A 20,843-nucleotide genomic window follows, 5' to 3' on the forward strand; every position below is an offset into this window, starting at 1 on the left:
GTATCAGGCTTCCAGGCCTCGGTTCTGCTTAGGATGTGTCTGTTCAGGATCCTTAAAACGCAGATGCTAATAAACAGAAAATGCAGTTTGCACAAAGTAAGCACTTAATGGGTGTCAATGGTAATGGTTGTGGAAAGGATGGGGATGTTAGACCACACATCTGTAAACATTTGGATCAGAATCACGGAGAACAATACCCCAAGATTCTCCAAGCATCAAACTGACACTGTCAAGGCAAAATACTGTGTTGGGTGGATCATCGCTCTGACCCATTAATGGCATGCTTCTATTAAATCTGGACGCTTTATCTTCTCTGCTCAGTCTACCTCAGTTGTTTTCCTCTTTCTCCCTGGTTCTGTTCCCAAAATCAATTCATCAAGTCATGATTCATTACCAGTCTGGCACATTTAAAAGGTTACGTAATTTGTTCTAAGAACAAAGCCATATGGTAAAATATAATCAAGGTGTGGACAGACTTGAGAGATTTTCTTTGAACGTTTTTTTTCCCTCTTTCTTTTGATGGAACATCCTCATTGAAAATATGCTCCTGTGGTATTTAGAGTCTAATGCCTTTCTTGCACAATTGTAGAATTTACTCTTCAGTTTTCCCATTAAATTGGGAGTTCCATGTGGACAGGCAGCAAGTGTCTTCCTTCTGTGGTATGTTCCAGTGTACTTTGTGATCAATCAATCGATGATACTGATTGAGTGCTTTCAGTGTGAGTTGCCCTGTATTAAGCCCCAAGGAGAATGCAGTACACTAGGGTTGGTGGACACCTGCCAATGAGGATACAATGTTTCTCATCCCATAGACTCTCAACAGATGCCACTGACCGATTGATTTGATTGATTCTGATCTGTGAACAGTGTTATCAAAACTAGTTCAGTATGGAACTCAGTTCCACTAAACAGTTTTTGCCAATTGGAGGTGGCAGGCACAGCTGACAAAAGTTGAGTTGTACTGTGATACCATTTGGCATCTTATTAAAGCAGCCATCTGCTCTTAATTTCTATTAGCCCAATTTAGATCACAGTAACATAAACTGTAAGAGCTGTTTCCCACTAGGTGAAAATCAAATGTGCTTCTTAAACCTTGATTAAACACCTCCATTAAAATTGAGCAGTATAGCTGACGAGGAAAAAAAAAGTCTCCATGCAAAATAAAAAAGTAATTAATAAAGGCTTTCAAAATGCTCATTTTCATAACATGTTTTTCATTAACTCCATGAAAAAAACTTTTAAAAAATATACACAGGGACTATTTCATCGGTGCAATCCAAATGGGCCACACAACTTTATTTCTAAGACTTCATTTTAATTCTTTGTTATACATTCTAATGGATGGAATAACTCTTACATAGAACAAATTTTATGATTGTTTTTGTGACTCCTAATTGCATTAAAGCATTAATTCACAGTTTGCAATTGGAGCTTAACTTTAATGATGTCAATGGGTTATTCAGGGCAGAAACCTGAAATTAGTAAAACAAGCAATTAAGGCATAAAAAGAAGTCATCTTCTAGAACTTCCAAAGTAATAAATTTGCCATTGTCCCCTGCTACTACTCATTTCCAAAAGGGCATTCATTTATTTAAATGTGGGAATTTTGCTTTGTTTAAATTTCTTCTAAACACGTATATATTACTCCATGTTTTTGTTTTTGTTTATGTATATGTCTTCCCATACTTTGATGTTCCTTCAGCTTTTTGACACTACTCTGTTTTTACTTCCTGACATATCCTTGTTCTTTCTCCTATTTATGCTGTCTCTAAATGAATTTTAAGCAGCATGGCATATTGGATAGAGAACGGGCCTGCGAGTCAGAAGGTCATGGGTTCTAATCCCATCTCCACGTCTTGTCTGCTGTGGGATATTGGGCAAGTCACTTAACTTCTCTATGCCTCAGTGACCTCATCTGTAAAGTGGGGATTTAAAGTGTGAGCCCCACATGGGACAACCTGATTACCCTGTATCTACCAGCGCTTAGAACAGTGTTTGGCACATAGTAAGCGCTTAACAAATACCATCATAATAAACCCATTTACCTGTATCTACCCCAGTGCTTAGTATAGTGCCTGACACATAGTAAGCACTTAATAAATACCACAATTATTATTATTATGTGTCTTCTCCATTAAACTGAGGGCACTTCAAGGGCTGGGAACATGTCTTGCTACTATCATACTTTTCCAAAGTGCTCAATCAGTCAGTCAAATTTGTGCTTAGAACAGTGCTTGGCACATAGTAAGCACTTAACAAATACCATCATTATTATTATTATTATTATGCAGGTGAAGGTGCATTTGGGGTGGGGCCCGCAAATTGTAAAAGCTGTGTTTCCCACTTTGCTTAATCAGCAAAGACTTGACCAGAAGTAACTTCTCCACTGGCAGCATGGAGGCACAGTAAATGATTTGTAAAATCCCCTCTGAAAATGAGGCTTTGAAAAATAATTCATTAGGTCCAGTGCCTCGTACGTTCCTGGGCAAAGTAATGCCCTTCATTTTGCCATAGTAGGAACAGTTTTAGGTCTGTGCTTTAGTTGGATACTGAGCCCATTGCCTAACCTCATTTTATGTCTCTCCCTCCCTCCCTGCCTCCCTCCTTTTAAATTGCATCTGTCAGTGCTTACTTTGTGCCAGGTACCGTACTAAGCTCTAGGGTAGATCTAAGATAATCAGGTCCCACATGGGGTTCATAGTATTAATATCTATTTTACAGATGAGGTAACTGAGGCACAGAGAAGTTAGGAGACTTGCTTGTGGTCACAGAGCATTTGTGTGACGGAGCCACAGTTAGACTCCCAGGCATGTGCTCTCTGGGGAACTATAATTCATAAGCCATACTAAGAATCCACACTAATGTATTTTGTCAGATACTGTCAAAGGACTCTGGTGGATTGTGATAATTGTGTGTGTGTATTCATGTTTTCAAAGTGTGTACACCTGAAAGGAGGAGATAGATTTTTCTTAGAGTCAGATGGCCAAATAGTTTTGATTTAATTCAGCATAGAGAAATTTAGAGTAAAACTGAGGAAAAGAGAGTGATGGGATCTTTTGGCCTCCATGAAGGTTTCTCAGAGAACCAAAGCCTGAGTCATTCAGAACCAATTCACACCACACAGATAAGGAAATCCACTGAAGGCTGCAACCGAAATAGTGATTAGGAATGGATTAGGTCACCTACAGGGAAAACTGTCACCTAACTGCCTAGAGACTATTTTCTTAACTGTTGTTCAGCTGATTTCCAAGTCGGTAACCGAATCATCAAACTTCTCTTCATAATGTTCTGTTTTTATTTCTCACAAGCACAAGCATTCCACCTTCCCTGCCCCGAAACAAAACAAAAACAAAAAAATCAAAGATGGTAATTAACCGCAGTTCTAAAACCTAGAGATTTTAGGCAAATGAAAACGTCTCTGCCTCGGCTTGGAATTAGCTATAACGGACTTTGTTTTAGGTCTGAAGAGACAGATGTGTCCTCAAGATGCATGTTAAGGAGAATGTTTTCACAGTCTTTGTTTCAGCAGTGGCATACAAAAGCAAAATTTAGTTGGTGGGGTATTTTTCAGAGAGCTCAAAATGGTAATTTTCCATTACCTTAATGTGCAGCTGTTCTATTGCCTTTGTTTCATAATAGTTATAGAGCACCCACGGAGTGTGCTGAAACCTGCTACATAGGGGAATTGGATGTAGCCATTAAAATAATTAATATGCTTCTGCTGAAATACACCATATGGAGGGGGATGTTTTTCTTTTGAGAAAGGAGGTATACAACAGAAAAAGTTACGAATGCCCTGTTAACTGTAGGTCAGTTAAATAGAATATGAAAATGAAAAGGGGCCAGTCACTATCTTCCTAGCTGTACCCCAAGATAAGCCCCTTCCCTACTCTTGAGACGAAGCTTCCAACCTTTAGGCAGGCATTAGAGTAGTTGTGGGGACAGCAGATATAGTTTTTGTTCTTATGTGCTCCTACTAATCTTGTACATGCTGAAAGTCACACTGTGTGTGTGTAAGTGCGCATACCCTTTGTGTGGGTTGGGCTGATTGATGCATTTATTCAATAGTATTTATTGAGCTCTTACTCCGTGCAAAGCACTGTACTCAGCACGGATCTCTCCTTCAATTCTCTTCACTCTGTACCTGCTTTGGCTCTCCTTCCCTGTTTCCCTTCCTAGCACCAGGGCCACGGGGCAGTGCTGCTAAGGTCAAGGTAAGTAAAATGATACTAAAGGCGAATATTGTTCAGGACTTACAAATAATCTTACCCCGCTAGAGATAAAGGCTAAGAAAGCTATTCACGCGATTGCTTCATGAAGTGTGTACTTGTACTTTGCAGATGACTTATTAGGAATTTTTCACTTGAGAACTTGCAGAATTAAATGAAGACAGCGGGGTAAATTATTCAGCCTTTTTAGTTACTGAATGTATCACTTAAGATGTTCAAAATAGGCATGGAAAGAAGTCTGAACATGAATATCTAGCGGTGCACCACCTTGGAGAGAAAACATAAGAGTTTTTCGTTTTGGTTTTTGAAGCGTACTATTCCTCAAGCCACTCCTTCGTTCTCTCTTTCAGGATCTAGATTTCTCATCACATCCACGGGAGCCTTGTATATTAAAGATGTACAGAACGAAGATGGATTGTATAACTACCGATGTATCACACGGCACAGATACACTGGGGAAACGCGACAGAGCAACAGTGCTAGACTTTTTGTATCAGGTAAATGTCTGTCACTGCTACTCTAGGGATGGGTGGCTGGGTTCCTGGGAGAGATCGCTAGATTCCCACGGACCTGACCTACAAAGCTCCGTGCAGTGCTCAAGTGCTTAGGGCAGGGCTCTGCACACAGTAAAGCACCCAACAAACACCACTGATTAATTGAATCCTCTGACCATCCTAACCCAACTGGATTTTTTCCCCAGCCTTGTTGTTGCCTTTAGCTTGTCTTATATGAGAGTGAGAGCTCTCTTTGGTCTCCTCCAGGCTCTTCCCCAGTGCACTTTCTTTCCTAGCATTCTGTCTGTAGGTGAAGGAGTCTTCTTCTGGTGTCCGCACACTTTTTGTTTTTAATGAACAAAGAATCGAATGTGAATTTTGGTGAGGAAATCAATCCTGTGATAGTAAGGGATGTATGGACAGAGGTGTGTGTGTGTGTGTGTTCACACAAGTTGAGGCTTCATGAAGATAGAGGCAGCTTGAAAACGGAGACCCAGTGTGGCACAGAGCAGGGACAGTCTCCCATCCATCTTTCCAGCCTCCCTTATAAACATAGAAAGGAACTCACTGTAGCCTGATCTTTGAAAATGTTGTGTGTGTGTCTGTCTTTGGGAGGCCTTCTTAGACGTATACGATACATGTCAAGCCCAAATATTTGAAGGCATTTAATTGTGGAATTGCACCCTTCCAGAAGGCTTCTCTAAGTGGTCTGAAGGCCAGTCTTTTGGGTCAAACTGCTCGGTTTCCTCGGCTTCAGCCCATTCTCAGTGTTCTCACAAGGCACTGAAGAAATGAAAAGACCATGAAGACCATAATGGATTTCTATCTCTGCTGATCACAAAGGAAACTCAAGGCAGAAACAGTTTCCCTGGAATGTTTACCTCTTCTATTTTGTCTTGTGCCTGCTGACGGCACCCTGCAGCCCACTACCAATTCACAGAAGTCTGAATGGGCTTTTTCAGAATGGCTTTCATTAGATATGAGCATTGATATAGCTTCCTTGGCTATTTAATTTATTGCAGGTAGATAAAAGACACCGGCAGTACGTTTCTAGCTGGAGCATAGGTACGGGAGCTGGAAGCAAAAATCTATTCCATAATCTCTGCCAGGAGGATAATATGGATGTCAGGGTGCACGCCGCATATTTGAATAAATTAGAATGAAATGAAGGAAAAGGTCACTTGGGTTTATTTTTGGCTTCTGAATATAGATCCGTTTTCTTTTCCCATCTGTCAAAATCCAAGGTGTAGCATGTTCGGGATTGCCCTTGCCCAGAGCAAGCCAGAGGGATGTTGGGGGTCCCAAGTGTTCCTTGTCCCCATTCTGGACCGCGGTGTACCCCTTCCTTGATACAGGACAGGACAATTGTGCCCCATGTCACAATTCAGGGGAAGGTGCAATCGGTCCACCTTTCGGCCCAAATAACATCCGATACATCAGACGCTTTCACCCATTGAAAAACTGATGAAATGACTGGAGTTTGCCTTTAAATCACCTGGGCTATTGCATTTTGCTGAAACGTGAAGAAAAACCCTAATTCCTCACGATGCCCAACTTTGGGAATGGAATTTCTGCTTTTTTATTTTCAACTCGACTAGGAAATTCGTCTGGCAGAGATAAATAGCTAAGCATAATGGAGGTTAGCTCACCCTTGCCTGAGGGGAACTTTGGGACGGATCTTGCACTAAGAAGCTCTGGCTTTTGGTTTTGAGAATTTGCGTCGGGTCTCACCAAATCCTCACCTTCCCCAAGGAGGCAAGCCTGTGTAACTCAAATAAGGTTTGATTATGTGGTATTTAAGTGCATACTATCAGTTAAGCCTTGGGCTAGATTAAAAATATTGGACATGATCCCTGTAACACATAAGGCTCACATTCTAGAAGGAGGGAGAACAAGTGTTGAATCCCCATTTTACAGGTGAGGAAACTGAGGCCCAGAGAAGTTAAGTGACTTGCCCAAGATCATAGAGCAGGCAAGAGGCGGAGCCCAGATTAGAACCCAAGTCTCGTGAATACCAGACTAGTGCTCTTCCCATTAGGCCACACTGATTATGTGTTGTCTGTGGACAAAGCTGTCCAGGGAACTGGGGCAAGGTAATGAAGTGAGGGCAATACCGCCAGAATGGGGTCTCGAGGAATTTGACACAAACCCCAATTTTATGAGCCCCATGTAAGACAGAGACTGTGACCAATCTGATTATTTTGTATCTTCTCCATGTGCTTGCCACATAGTAAATGCTTAACAAATGCCACCACCATCATTATTATTATTGTTTTTATCACTGTTATTATTATTATTATTCATACTACAAACAGGTACAAATTGCCCTTGTGATAACAATAGGTTTCCAGTCATTGGTTTCCAGTCATTCCAGTCCCCCTTCTAAACTGTGAGCCCACTGTTGGGTAGGGACCGTCTCTATATGTTGCCAACTTGTACTTCCCAAGCGCTTAGTACAGTGCTCTGCACACAGTAAGCGCTCAATAAATACGATTGATGATGATGATGATATGTTGCCAACTTTTACTTCCCACACGCTTAGTACAGTGCTCTGCACACAGTAAGCGCTCAATAAATACGATTGATTGATTGATTGATTGGTGTGCCCTGGCACCAAGAAAACTGGAATTTATTGAGCGTCTCTAAAAGCAACACACTTTACTTCATTCTTGGGAAAGTACAACAGAAACTAAACACATATTTCCTGGCCGCAAGGAGCTTACTGTCTGAAAGGACTACAGTTGGGAAATCTTATGTATTTATTTTTTTCAATGGTAGTTGTTAAGCACTTACTATGTCCCAGGCACTCTACCAAGCGCTGCAGTAGATCCAAGGTCGTCAGGCTGTCCCATATGGGGCTCACAGTCTTAGCCCCCATTTTACAGTTGAGCTAACTGAGGCACAGAGAAGTGAAGTAACTTGCCCAAGGTCACACAGCAGACAAGTGGCAGAGCTGGGAGTAGAACCCAGGTCCTTCTGATTCCCAGGCCTGTGTTCTATTCTCTAGGCCACACTGCTTCTCAGTTGTTCAGTGGGACAGTTTTTGGATTAGCTAGGTATCATTCCACTAATAAGCAGGGCTCTTTTTCTGTCAGATGTGCATAGGTAACCACTGTGCCACATATTGGTATGGTCAGCAGCAGTGGTTACAGCATATTAAGCTCTAGGATCAAATTTGAATAACAAATTTTCATGGTGTCAATTGTGGGTATAAAAGGTACCTCCTTCCCTGCTGCTTGGGGGGAAGAAGGTGGGAAGGGGTGCTGTCCTCATTCTGGTGACTCTAGCCTGAGTACACCCTGGCCAGGTGGGTGGGACCCCTCAAAATCCCCCCAGTGGGTGAAAGGAAAGTGGAAGTGGTTTGACCTTATGGAAAGGGCACAGGTCCGGGCATCGGAAGACCTGGTTATAATCCAGAGTCCATTACTTTCATTCATTCATTCATTCATTTGTATTTATTGAGCGCTTACTGTGTGCAGAGCACTGTACTAAGCGCTTGGGAAGTACAAGTTGGCAACATATAGAGACGGTCCTTACCCAACGGCAGGCTCACAGTCTAGAAGGGGGAGACAGACAACAAAACATATAAACCAAATAAAATAAATAGAATATGTACAAGTAAAATGAATAGAGTAATAAACATGTACAAACATATATACAGGTGCTGAGGGGAGGGGAAGGAGGTAAGGCGGGGGGGGATGGGGACAATCAATGGTATTTAGTGAGTGCTTACTACGTACAGAGCACTGTACTTGGTGCTTAGAAGATCACAACACAGCAGATAACTTCCCCGCCCACTTCGGCAGACCATTTCAGAAGAGAGCAGTCTTTATTGACTCATTTGGGAAAGCCAATTTTCTCTAGCTTATCAATTACTAACCGAATTTACTAGACCGCATCATGTTTTCTGCCTCTCCAGTACCATTAGGTGACAGTTTTGCCGCCATGCTTTCTTGGAATAGAGGAGGGACTCTTAGATTTCAGCTTTACAGGGCCCTTCACATACGATACGAACACAACAGTGTAGACGGATCAGGGCATTCGTAGAAGACCAGAGCGGAGAGGTTCAAGCCCAACCGACTAGCTCTACGATGAGTTCATTCCGCAAAGCAACTCTAGCTTAAATCAGCCATGACCATTATTAAAATAAATGAAAACTGTGTGACCTTGGGCAAGTCACCTAACCTCTCTGTGCCTCAGTTTCCTCATCTGTAAATTGAGGATGCAATAACAGTTCTACCTCCTACATTGACCATAACCCCTGTGCGGACCAGGGACTGTATCTGGCCTGATTATCTTGTATCTATCTTAGTGCTAAGTACAGTGCTTGGCACAGAATAAGTTCTTAATACATGCCAGTATTAATATTATTATTATTATCGCTGTTTTTAAGGGGCTGCGCAATCCGGGCAAGGATCCAGGAACTAAAATGCCTGGGCCCTGTCCTGTGGAAAATGGAGCAAACTCTTCGTGATTTTTTTTTTTTTGCCTCTGAAGCCTCTCTCTTGCTTTCTAGACCCAGCAAATTCAGCTCCGTCTGTGCTTGATGGGTTTGAGCACCGTAAAGCCATGGCCGGACAGCCCGTGGAGCTGCCCTGCAAAGCATTTGGACACCCGGATCCAGATTACCGCTGGCTGAAGGACAACACTCCTCTGGAGCTGGTGGGGCGGTTCCAGAGGACCATGACGGGGCTCCTGATCGAGAACGCACGGCCTTCAGACTCAGGCAGCTACGTGTGCGAGGTGTCCAACAGATTTGGAACCGCCAAGGTGATCGGACGTCTCTATGTGAAACGTAAGTGGGTTTCTTGCTTGGCCTCGGCCTCAGGTTCGTGCTTTCTTTTGACCTCTCCTTTGTTCTCCCTTTGAACCTGGCTGGGAGAAGGAGAGTTTGGGGTGCAGGAGAAATCTGTGTTTCCCGATAGGTCAAGGGGCTGACTCACCCCATTTTCCATCAACCACAGGGATTGTTTTGGGCAGAGTCAAAGTCCCAGAGAGCTCTTGGAGGGTCTTTGCCAGAGCCTTGATAGTTTTCCCCTCTGGCACTTCTGCTAGTGGCTGGGTCTGCCTCTGATCTAAGCCTGCCCTGAGGACATGCAATAAGTCTATATTTATGGGGAAGGTAGCCAAAGTAGAAAGGAGCTGGATTTGGGGGTTCTGTGATTTGAGATCTTAGCCCTTCCCTTTTGATGTCCAAGTCTTCTTTAAATCCAGCTCCAAGTAAATATTCACTTTAGTAAATCATTATTGCTTACTAATATGGTGTCTGTTAATCTCCTTGTGGAAATACACAACTAAAGCTTTCTAGCAAAACCTTGAGGCCTGTCCCAGTTGGCAGTTCAGTTCCTGGTGGGATTTCCTTACTCCCCTCTTTCTTTTGAATGCCTCGATTGAAGAGCTTTCCAGCTGTTTCCTGTTCTTTTCTCTCCCATCATTGCCTTCTTGCTTGCTTCTTTCTCCCTGCGTCGACCTCCCTCACGTGAGATCTGACAGACCGCAGCTCTCCCCCTTTTGAAAACCCTTCAGAGATCTCCTCTTCTGGAGGAGACGTTCCCCAACTAATCCCTAATCCCCGCTCCTACTCTTGAAATCTTCCTAGCTGCCACATTAACCTTTCTGCACCATCTAAGGGTTTACCCTTCCACCCCCCACCTACCCCCAGCACTTCGGCACATATCTTACACTCCTTCCTCACTCCCCCTTATCTTTCTTTGTCTGCCCTTCTCACATGCCCCCACCAGACTTTAAGCTCCCTGATGGCAGGCTCATGTCTTCTAAATCTTTTGTACTGTCCAAAGCATTCAGGATATAGACCTCTGAACACTGTAAGCAGCGTGGCTTAGTGGAAAGACCATGGACCTGGCAGTAAGAGGGCCTGGGTTCTAATTCCAGCTCTGCGACGTGTCTGTTCCTTGACCTTGGGCAAATCAATCAATCAATCAATCAATCGTATTTATTGAGCACTTACTGTGTACAGAGCACTGTACTAAGCGCTTGGGAAGTACAAGTTGGCAACATATAGAGACAGTCCCTACCCAACAGTGGGCTCACAGTCTGAAAGGGGGAGACAGAGAACAAAACCAAACATACTAACAAAATAAAATAAATAGAATAGATATGTACAAGTAAAATAAATAGAGTAATAAATATGTAGAAACATATATACATATATACAGGTGCTGTGGGGAAGGGAAGGAGGTAAGATGAGGGGGATGGAGAGGGGGACAAGGGGGAGAGGAAGGAAGGGGCTCAGTCTGGGAAGGCCTCCTGGAGGAGATGAGCGCTCAGTAGGGCAAATCACTTAGCTTCTGTGCCTCAGTTACCTCATCTGTAAAGTGGGGATCAAGACTGTGAGACACATGTGGGACAGGGACTGTGTCCAACCTAATTACCTTGATCTACCCCAGCGCTTAGAACAGGGCTTGGCACATAGTAAGCACTTAACAAATACCACAGTTATTAATAAATGCTCTCAGTTAATCAGCTGATTGATTGGAGGAGGACTTTTGCTTCTCTTTTGAACTACTTGAGCAAGATGGTCAGACTTTCCCAGAAGAAACTTGTGGAGAGTCACAGAAGGGCAAAAGTCTGCAGCTTATGAACGTCTGAACCCCTGGACCCAACTGGCAGGGCAAGGGTGGGAGAGAAGAAGTGGAAAGAAGACTAGCTCTCTACAGCCAAAGTCGCGACAGGGAATTGAGGATTTCCCCTACCTTGGGAAAGGTTAAGTCAAATGCATCTTCAGGCCAGTCCCCAATTGACATGGAAAGTGGAATTTTTTTTTTTCACTTTATGCAGCTGAAGAATTATCTGTGACTGTCTTTAGGCCGAAGGCTGTGCTGAACCTCCCTGCCAGCGTTAGATGAAAGAATTTATTTTTTTTTTCAACCTTCGGGAAGGATTTGTTCAGGAATAATTTCAGACTTTCTAGTATTAGAGGTTCTTTGGCAGTTAAAAAAAGGTCCACCCATGATCTCATCTCTGCACTGGGATTGAGGTTGAAGGTTCACCTTTTCCAATTTAATGCCCAAGTACCAACTGACCTCAGAATCGGTTGCAGAGCTGCCCAGAAGGTGTGATTGTTTCAGTGAAACTGCTAAGCCTCTGACTACACATCTGAAGCTATGTTTATACTTTTTTATGGTATTTGTTAAGTGCTTACTATGTGCCAGGCATTCTACTAAGCGCTGCAGTAGATATAAGCTAATCAGGTTAGACACAGTCCATGTCTCATGTGGGGTTCACAGTCTTAATCCCCATTTTACAGAGGAGGTGACTGAGACACAGAGAACTTAAATGACTTGCCCAGGGTCACTCAGCGGACAAGTGACAGAGCTGGGATTAGAACCCAGGTCCTTTTAACTTCCAGGCCCATGCTCTATCCACTAGGCCGTATTACTTCCCCTGAGGCTTTTGAAAGGCCACAACCTCTTTGCTTCTCATTTATCACTACTATCCATTGTCCAGTTTCTTCTTACTTTTTGCCTAGTAATCGTAATAATAGTGATCAATTAATCAGTGGTATTTATTGAGCACTTACTGTGTGCAGAACAGTAAAGCAGCTAGAATTAGAAGGGTATACAAACATTAATATATATATTATATTTATATATATATATATAAATTACAGTTTACATAATTACAGTGATGTTTGTTAATTGCTTACTATGTGCTAAGCCTTGTACTTACCCCTGGGGTAAATACAGTACAATTAGATCAGGCACAGTCCCTGTCCCACCTGGGAGTTACAGTGTAAGGGAGGAGAAAGAAAAGATGTTTAATCTCCATTATCCAGAAACGGATGCACAGAGAAGTCAAGTGACTTGCCTAAGGTCACACAGCAGGCAGGTGGTGGAACCAGGACTAGAACCTGGTTTTCTGGGCTCCCAGTCCTGTGTCTTTTCCACTAGGCCACACTGACAATCTCAAGCACAGAGAGGACAAACCTTAAGGCAGAGAGCTCCTCCTAACAAATAGATGTCCCAATCTTTTGTCAGCCTCCTGCAACCAAAGAGAAAATTTGACAAGAATCATCATTGTGGTGAAGTGTCGTGTCTGAACGTTCAAATGCTCATCAGTGAACAATCAACGATATTTATCGAGCGCTTATTGTGTGCCAAGCACTATATTAAGCGCTTGGGAGAATACAGTGCAGTAGAATTGAGAGATATGCCCCTTGCCCTCATGCAACTTTCACTTGAACTCGCCCTCCCAGTCACCCTGCCAGGCGGGTTTATGGAGAATTGGCCACCACTTAAAGTAGCCATAATTTACCTGTGGTCTCATTGGTTCTTACGCCAAATCACTCCCCGAATTATCACCGAAAATCCCTAGCAACCCAGATTGGGTAATAGTAATAACCCAGTAGAAATAGGGCTGCCTAAGTGAATCTGACTGAAATCCGTTTGGGATTATGGGCTTGCCTTGGAGAGTTTAAAATACCATCTACACATGCATCTATAGCCTGTGTATGTACATGCACATATATAAATTTATTCACCCGTGATTTGGAGTGTATGCACTTACTTTTCTATCTGTACCCAAATCTCCAGAACCACTGAAAGCCACAATCAGCCCACGCAAAGTTAAGAGCAGCGTTGGAAGTCAGGTGTCCTTATCCTGTAGCGTGACCGGAACTGAAGAGCAGGAACTCTCCTGGTATCGGAATGGTGAAATCCTCAACCCTGGAAAAAATGTGAGAATGACAGGAATTAACCACGAGAACCTTATCATGGATCACATGGTCAAGAGCGACGGGGGAGCCTACCAGTGTTTTGTTCGCAAGGACAAGATGTCGGCTCAAGACTATGTTCAAGTGGTGCTGGAAGGTGAGTGGACCTGGCTCGAAGAACATGGTTCTCGATGGCGTTTGGGAAGCAGAGCAGTTGTGAATCGGGCTCATTTCCTTCCTTCCTCTTGATTTGGACCAGATGATGTGTTTGCCCTACATCCTGTTTGGGTGGGTGTGGAGTTAATTCAGATGAGATTTGGGCCGAACGTTGGAGGAAGCATGAAAGGAAAGTTATAGGGCAAGATAGTTGCCAACAATCTGGATGGTTTCCACCTCTTTAAATCGCCATTCATGTATGTGGTCGGAATTTTGGTTTTTGACTGTCAGCCTGGCAGCGTTATGCAGGAGTTTGTGCTTGTCAAGGGCACTGATAACTCCCTACTCAGGTGCTTCAGTCGGTGCCACTTGTGAGAGGGAGATGGGTATCTGGGCTGTGATGCTCCCCTTGCTGTGCCAACCTGCAACAGTTGTCTGCTTCCAGCCTTCAGTGCTGGCAATTGATTCAGAAGAGGGGGCTCGCTCACTCGTAGCAGGTGCCCTGTCGATCACCTGGGAAACCTATCTTCCCCCCCTTAAACCCAGCTGCAAAGTTTAAATAAGATTCACCTAGACTTGCAAACATGGCCTCAGCCAAGTCGCAAAGGAAAATGAAGACTCAAATGGCCAAGAAAATGAGTTTTAAAGGGTTTACTATCAAAGGGTCATTCCAAGCTGCCCCTTTTCTGACTTGAGCTAAAATGCTGTGAGAGGAGAAGTGGGGTTGCAGAACTGATGTAGTTTAGTTGCTCGCATTTCATTCCAGATACACTGGGCTTTTCATGCTGGAGGTGAAATCAGCCGAAGACATGCTGATCATATTAAGTAACTGACAACAGTGTTCCACATAATAATCAGGAGCAGAAAGTAATCAATTTTTTCAGAGCCAAGTTTGTTAATGAGGCTCTGGTGCCCAGCCACTATTTTTAGTGTCTTTATAGGAAAAGAAGAGATTACCTGTCTGTGCCTTGTTACCTTGGCAACCATCTCGTATGACTAAGAAAGCCTAAAGAGCATATTGATAATCTATAATGATGTCGAGGGAGTGCAGGTTATCAGAGAGCGACAGCAGGAAAGATTTCAAAGACACTCAGGTCTCCCTGGGAAAATAATGTCTGCTTTCATCTCCCCAAAAGCCTGTCACTGGAATAAAAAAAAAAAAACAAAGGCTAGAGGTGCATACTGAGCACATTGACTGGTTTATTTGTCGTGTGTCAGTTTCCATTCAGGATAAAAAGCCCATTGCTTTTTTTTTTTTTTTTGCCTTCTAAGAGATGACAGTGCTAATGTGAGAAAGGGAGAGGTAACAAGAGAGAGCAAGGAGTTGGTGTTTAAAAGAATATACTACCATGTGTGTAAGAGAAAAAAAGCAAGAAAGATAACAGTGGCACCTTGGACACCAGGAGTACAGTTCTTTCTCAAAGATTTGGATGTTTTAGCAGGTTGGGAATATAGCGATGGAATTTTTGGATATGCCGTCCAGTGAAGAGACACTTCTGAATTATTTCCCCTTCAGAGATAGTCAGTGCTTGATCCATTTAGTTATCTGGGGGCAATTACCAAGACCATGTCCTTTGGGAAAGGTGTAAGAGGTGGAGTTTCCACATGAGAGAATTTGCGGTGTCTGGAACTTAGTAAATGCTTAACAAATACTATAAAAAAATAAATGAAATGAGGGGAGGCTGAAAGATCTGGGACTTTTCAGACTGGAAAGGTAAAAGTTGAGACGGAATCTGACTGAAGTTTACAGAATTATGAAGGGTGTGAACAGCAAATTGCAGACACCCCTTGTCACAACTCCCAGATGAAGAGGCAACTAGGTAAAACATAAAGGTGGTGGGTTGAAAAAAAAAAATGTATTCTTCACCCAGAATATGGCTGGGGAGTTCATTCTTATGAAACTTGGGCAGGCTGCAATGATCCGGTTCAAAAGGATTGTGGTAAATCCATGGACAAAGGTTACAAGTAGGTCACTGAAAGGAAAATTAGGAATGTAGATAGAAAAGTTAGCGATGTTGGATGACACAAACATAATCTCGAGGGTGGATGACAAGGAGGACAGCATCAAACTATTTCTCCAAGCATCCTGTTTTCATTGTCAGAGATGGACTGCTGGAGTGGCCGGACCATTGCTTATGTGTTTAGATTCCTATGTTACTCCCCCTTCTTCCCTTACCTGCCCACCCCCTCCCCACTCACAACCTCACCTGCCTTAGCGGTAGTAACCATGCTGACTCTGGAGAAGTGGCGACCAAAATTTCCCTTTCAGTTGATTGTGTTCATTGTAATTGTGCAATTCTGTGGATATGACTTTTTAGAATTGCTCTTGGAAAATTAAAAAAACACAAATCAGAGATATGCCTAGCACTTAGAGGGTGTATAATGAATGTTAATTATGTTAACTATGAATTATTAGGTATATATGTATTTGTGCCTTTGTCTTGACAATTGCCTGGGGGACCAGTGTGACTGTCAGCCCCACTGGAGGTATTTTTTATTGCACTTTTTATGAATGTTACTCATGGAGTGGGATTCTCAGTGTTGCCTTTTTGGAACATGAAGGACAATTAAGGCCATACATGGTCGCATGTGGTTAGCTATATTACTATTTGTACAATAATAATAATAATTGCGAGAGTAAGTGCTTACTATGCGACAAGCCAAGATAATCCCCTTATCTTCCCTTCCACCTAGGTCACTTTGCTAAAGTTTGGCAATTTCTATTTCCTTTTGGCAGACGGAACTCCCAAAATAATTTCGGCCTTCAGTGAGAAGGTAGTGAGCCCAGGAGAAGCTGTTTCCCTCATGTGCAACGTGAAGGGCACTCCACTGCCTACCATCACGTGGACTCTAGACGACGACCCCATTGTCAAAGGCGGCAGTCACCGGGTCAGCCAGATCATCACCTCCGAGGGCAACGTGGTCAGCTACCTGAATATCTCAAACACTCAGGTCCGAGATGGTGGAGTCTACCGCTGCACTGCCAACAACTCTGCTGGAGTTGTCCTCTATCAGGCTCGAATAAACGTAAGAGGTGCTTGTCAAATCAGCTCCTCAAAAAAAACAAAACAAAAAAACCCCCACAAAAACCCCACAGATAACTCATTGAGGGGGAGAAGAAGGTCTCTCTGCATGCATTGGGCTGAGACTTAGAATACCAAAATTCACTTACAGTCCTCCTCCCCAATCCCTGCCCTCTTCTCTCGACTCAGGAATTGCACTGAATGGAGTGACTCTGGAAATGGCATTTTGATTTTTTTTTTCCTTTGAGGCAGCTTGTGATGCTAATCTCCTTAGGCCCAACCAGTTAATCTTTCCTCTCCCCACTAACCGCCTGGGTTTTGCACTGCATGTTTCTTATTTTTGTCCTTGACTCCAGTTTTCCTACAGTCATAATAATTCTTCATATACTGTGCTATTTAGCCTCGCATTTGTAACGGACATGACATCAGTCCGCATTCTCATAACATATTTGATCTGCTGTGTCAATCTGATTCATTTATTCCAGTATTTTAATAGCTAGCAATGCTGTGCACTATAAGCCTGTCTAAATGATCCTTTACCTCATACGTCAGAAACATTTGACAATGAGCATTTGGTGATATTTTAATATCATCATCCACAGTGTATTTGCTATGAGATGACAGAGGTGGGACTCAAAAAGCACCACCTTTCACAACCAGCTGAGAGGCAGAATGCTTTTAAAACGAAGAAATGTTGATGAGTACTATCAGCCACCGTCAGCATTTAAGCCTTGAGGAAAGAGTGCTGATTTTTCCCTCATGAGCGTCCCCTTAAATTATTTTCAAGAGTTTCTTTCTGTGTCTTCAGGGCCTGCAAGCATTCGACCAATGAAAAATATCACAGCAATAGCAGGACGGGACACGTATATTCACTGCCGGGTGATTGGCTATCCGTATTACTCCATCAAATGGTACAAGAACTCCAATCTTCTCCCCTTCAATCACCGACAAGTGGCATTTGAGAACAACGGAACGCTGAAACTCTCGGATGTGCAAAAAGAAGTAGACGAGGGGGAGTACATGTGCAACGTGCTAGTGCAACCTCAGCTTTCCACCAGCCAGAGCGTGCACGTCACCGTGAAAGGTAATGGTTGCACTCCTCTCGGGTACACTCCTCACCACGATCAAGCTCTTCCACCAAAACACAAATCCAAAAATAAGCTGGCAGGTAGAGAATGAACTGTGCTTTAATGATGAGAAATGATTGGTTTCAAGGAAAGTAATACTTTGGTTACAGTGTAGTGTCTTCTTACCCAAAGCACTCTCACAATATGTCTCATTTTTGTCCTCACAACAACCTCGTGAGGTAAGCTGAAAGACAGGTGGGATTTTCCCTCATTTTGTAGTTGAGGCAGGTTGAGGAATAGAGAGGTCAAAGGAGTTGCCCACGGTCACTCGGCAGGTCTGAGGCAGAGCTTGGATTCGAACCCAGGCCGTGGGACATTCAGACCGGGGCTCTGCCGCTACATCAAGCTCCCTCCTCTGAGGCAGGTTGGGACACCAAAGAAAGACACAGTGGGATTGGGAGGACTCTATTGCCCAGAAAATTTAATGAGCTGCAGGAGTAAAGTTATCCTTTGATAACTGAGTTTGCTGAACATCCTAGGGCCGTATGAAGGTATAACTGCTCTGCCACTCGCTTGTCATGATGCTAAGGTCCTGTAAGGCCTCCTCAAAATAAATTCTCATATGAAAGTCTTTGCCCTAAAGAAGGGGTTCTTAATCTCAGTCGTACCACTTGCCTGCCATTTGACCTTAGGCAAGTCACTTAACTTTTCTGGGCCTCAGTTTCCTCACCGATTCTTCCTTCTGTGTAGACTAGGGGCCTCGTGTCGGACAGGGCCTGTGCCTGCCCTGATCATCTTATATCTATCCCAATGCTTAGCATGGTATTTGGCACATAAACAGTGCTTCCCAAATGCCACAATTTTTATTGTTACTATTGAGGATGATTTACAATAATGGATAGTGGTGGCTTCTACGCTTCAGTCATGCCAACTTCATCAGGAATTTGGTGTTCATCTAAAGGCCCGTTGTAAAAAAAATCCTTCCCAGTTCTGAATTATTTTTGTCATTATTAAATTGATTGTTAAAATAATACTTGGAATTAAGCTAGTAATCACTGAAGAGCATGGTGATAGCAGCATATCTTTTCTTCTACAATATATCCTCAGAATCATTTGAGATTTCCTTTGAATTGGATTGATTGATTAGGGCTCTTTTGAGCAATGGGTAGCAATTTTTTGTACTTCATGCTTTGATTTTTCGCTTATGAATACACATGGGATTTTAAAAGCTTTACTCAATCCGTTTATTGACAGGGAAATTTTGTTTCTTTATGTAACAGTTTAGAACACAGTTCTTTTTCACAGATCTGAGAGATCCTCCACTGTACTTCCAAAGGAAAGTATGAAAATGTTATTAGACTGCCAACTGCATATTGTTGCCCTCTCAAGCTTCACAGAACCAAGGGAGAAGGCATAGACACATGACTATAAAACCTTTTTTTCCGTTGAGGGGCTAGCTCCAATTCTTCGGAGGTCATGTTGTGTTATTTTCGTACAACACCTTAAGCTGCCCCTCACTGCCTGTGGCTGAATTCTAACTGCATCCCCCGCCTTGCAGTTGTGGAACCAGGTGATTTATTGTACTGAGTCGATGGTATTTATCAAGCATCTACTGTGTGCAGAGCACTGTACTGAGCACTTGGGAGAGTACGAATCAATCGGTAGACACAATCCCTACCCTCAAGAAGCTGACAAGCTCCAGTTATTGAGCCCTCTCGTTACCTGGAAGTCAAACTGGCCACTGTGCAGGTTGTGTGACCCACTCCAAAACGGTTGGGGAAGAGGCAGATCTGGTCTCTTCTAGCTCAAATGGTCACTTAAGTGACCTCTCAAAGGCTGATATCTTGATCCTGATTCCTGTTCTGACAGAAAACGTGCTTTCATTATGTATTGAGGCTAAAAACATCTATTGGGAGTTACAACGCATTCATCCAGTACTGCAAACCTGTTGGAATTCAGGATGTGACGGTCATACGCGAGCACACAGTGTCGGACAACTTGAGTTCCACAGCGTACGTTCACCTCGAACCGAGCTGTGAGAGAATCAGTCAGTCAGTCATATTTATTGAGCCCCTACTGTATGCAGAGTTCTGGATCCAGGTACCTGGAAGAGTCCAATAGAGTAAGTAGACGTGATGCTTGCTGTCAAGGATTTATGATCTGGCAGGATTGCCCCCCCACATCAAGAACTGGGTGTATTTAATGTTTAGGGCCAGTCATAATTTCAGAATGGAGTGATCAGAAGAGAACTGAGGCTATCGTATTTTGCCTTGCCGTTGTCTAATTCCTCTCCCCCAAGGTCACCAAACCTCTCTCCGAATACTTGAAGAGCCAATTTTGCACAGATCTAAATTTTGACTGAATTATTACTGACTTATTCCTGTGTCACCATTAGGATATTGCCCGTGCTTAATACAGTGAATTAATACACAAACCAAGTATACAGTAAGGATAGAGTGTTCATTCGGTTTAGTGAAAACTAGCCAATTCCTGGAAATCCCTGAGGTTTGGGTAAAATACTTTAGTCATAATGAAGCCTGCAGAGTAGCTAGGAATTCCCTCTAAGAAGAGGAAGACAAAAAGAAGCTTGCTAAGCAAGGAAAGTTGGACAAAAATCAGTCAGCTTCAACCTGATGGAAATTGGAAACTGACTTGAATTCAGTTGAACCCCAATGAGAGCAGTAGACCCTCAGTGGGGTCATCCCCCTCTAGCCTTCTAAGCTTCCTAGGGGTCCTATTATGAAGGAAGAGGTGCTTCTAGGAGTCAGATGGTACATAAGAGGAAGTGTTCTCAGAAGAACGCTCACTAATTCCAAAATACACGTTCTAGCTGAAAAATACTGCAATTTCACTTAATGCAGAAATGGCTGGATGTCGATAGTTTCTTGGCCAACCACCCCTATCAGTCAATCATCAATCCATAGTATTTATTGAACACCTACTGTGTGCAGAGCCCTGTATTATGTGTTTGAGTAGACACAGTTCCTGCCCCTCATGGAGTGTACAGTCAAGCTGGGGAGATGGACAGAAAATAATTTCCTGATAGGAGGAAAAGGGCATTGGAAAGATGAGTATATGGAAGAGTAAGTGCTGGAAATAGTGATATGTCGATATTTACTCACATCCTATGAGTGGTTATAAGTATATAAGTGCAGGAGTGGTAGTTGAGAGGCTATGACTTGGAGAAAAAAAAAAGAAAAGTT

At 43.1% G+C, this 20,843-nt stretch overlaps 1 protein-coding gene across 1 annotated transcript in view; it reads left to right on the forward strand.

The window, feature by feature from the left end:
• DSCAM (DS cell adhesion molecule) overlaps positions 1–20,843 on the forward strand; it is a 562,874-nt gene that overhangs the window by 367,929 nt on the left and 174,102 nt on the right. Inside the window, exons 4-8 of the mRNA XM_038760387.1 lie at positions 4,580–4,726; positions 9,240–9,518; positions 13,276–13,551; positions 16,288–16,584; positions 17,382–17,657. Coding sequence (XP_038616315.1) covers positions 4,580–4,726; positions 9,240–9,518; positions 13,276–13,551; positions 16,288–16,584; positions 17,382–17,657 — 1,275 coding nt within the window. The remainder of the gene's footprint in view (positions 1–4,579; positions 4,727–9,239; positions 9,519–13,275; positions 13,552–16,287; positions 16,585–17,381; positions 17,658–20,843) is intronic.

The sequence above is a fragment of the Tachyglossus aculeatus genome, chromosome 18, assembly GCF_015852505.1.
Source record: "Tachyglossus aculeatus isolate mTacAcu1 chromosome 18, mTacAcu1.pri, whole genome shotgun sequence".
Lineage (NCBI taxonomy): Eukaryota > Metazoa > Chordata > Mammalia > Monotremata > Tachyglossidae > Tachyglossus > Tachyglossus aculeatus.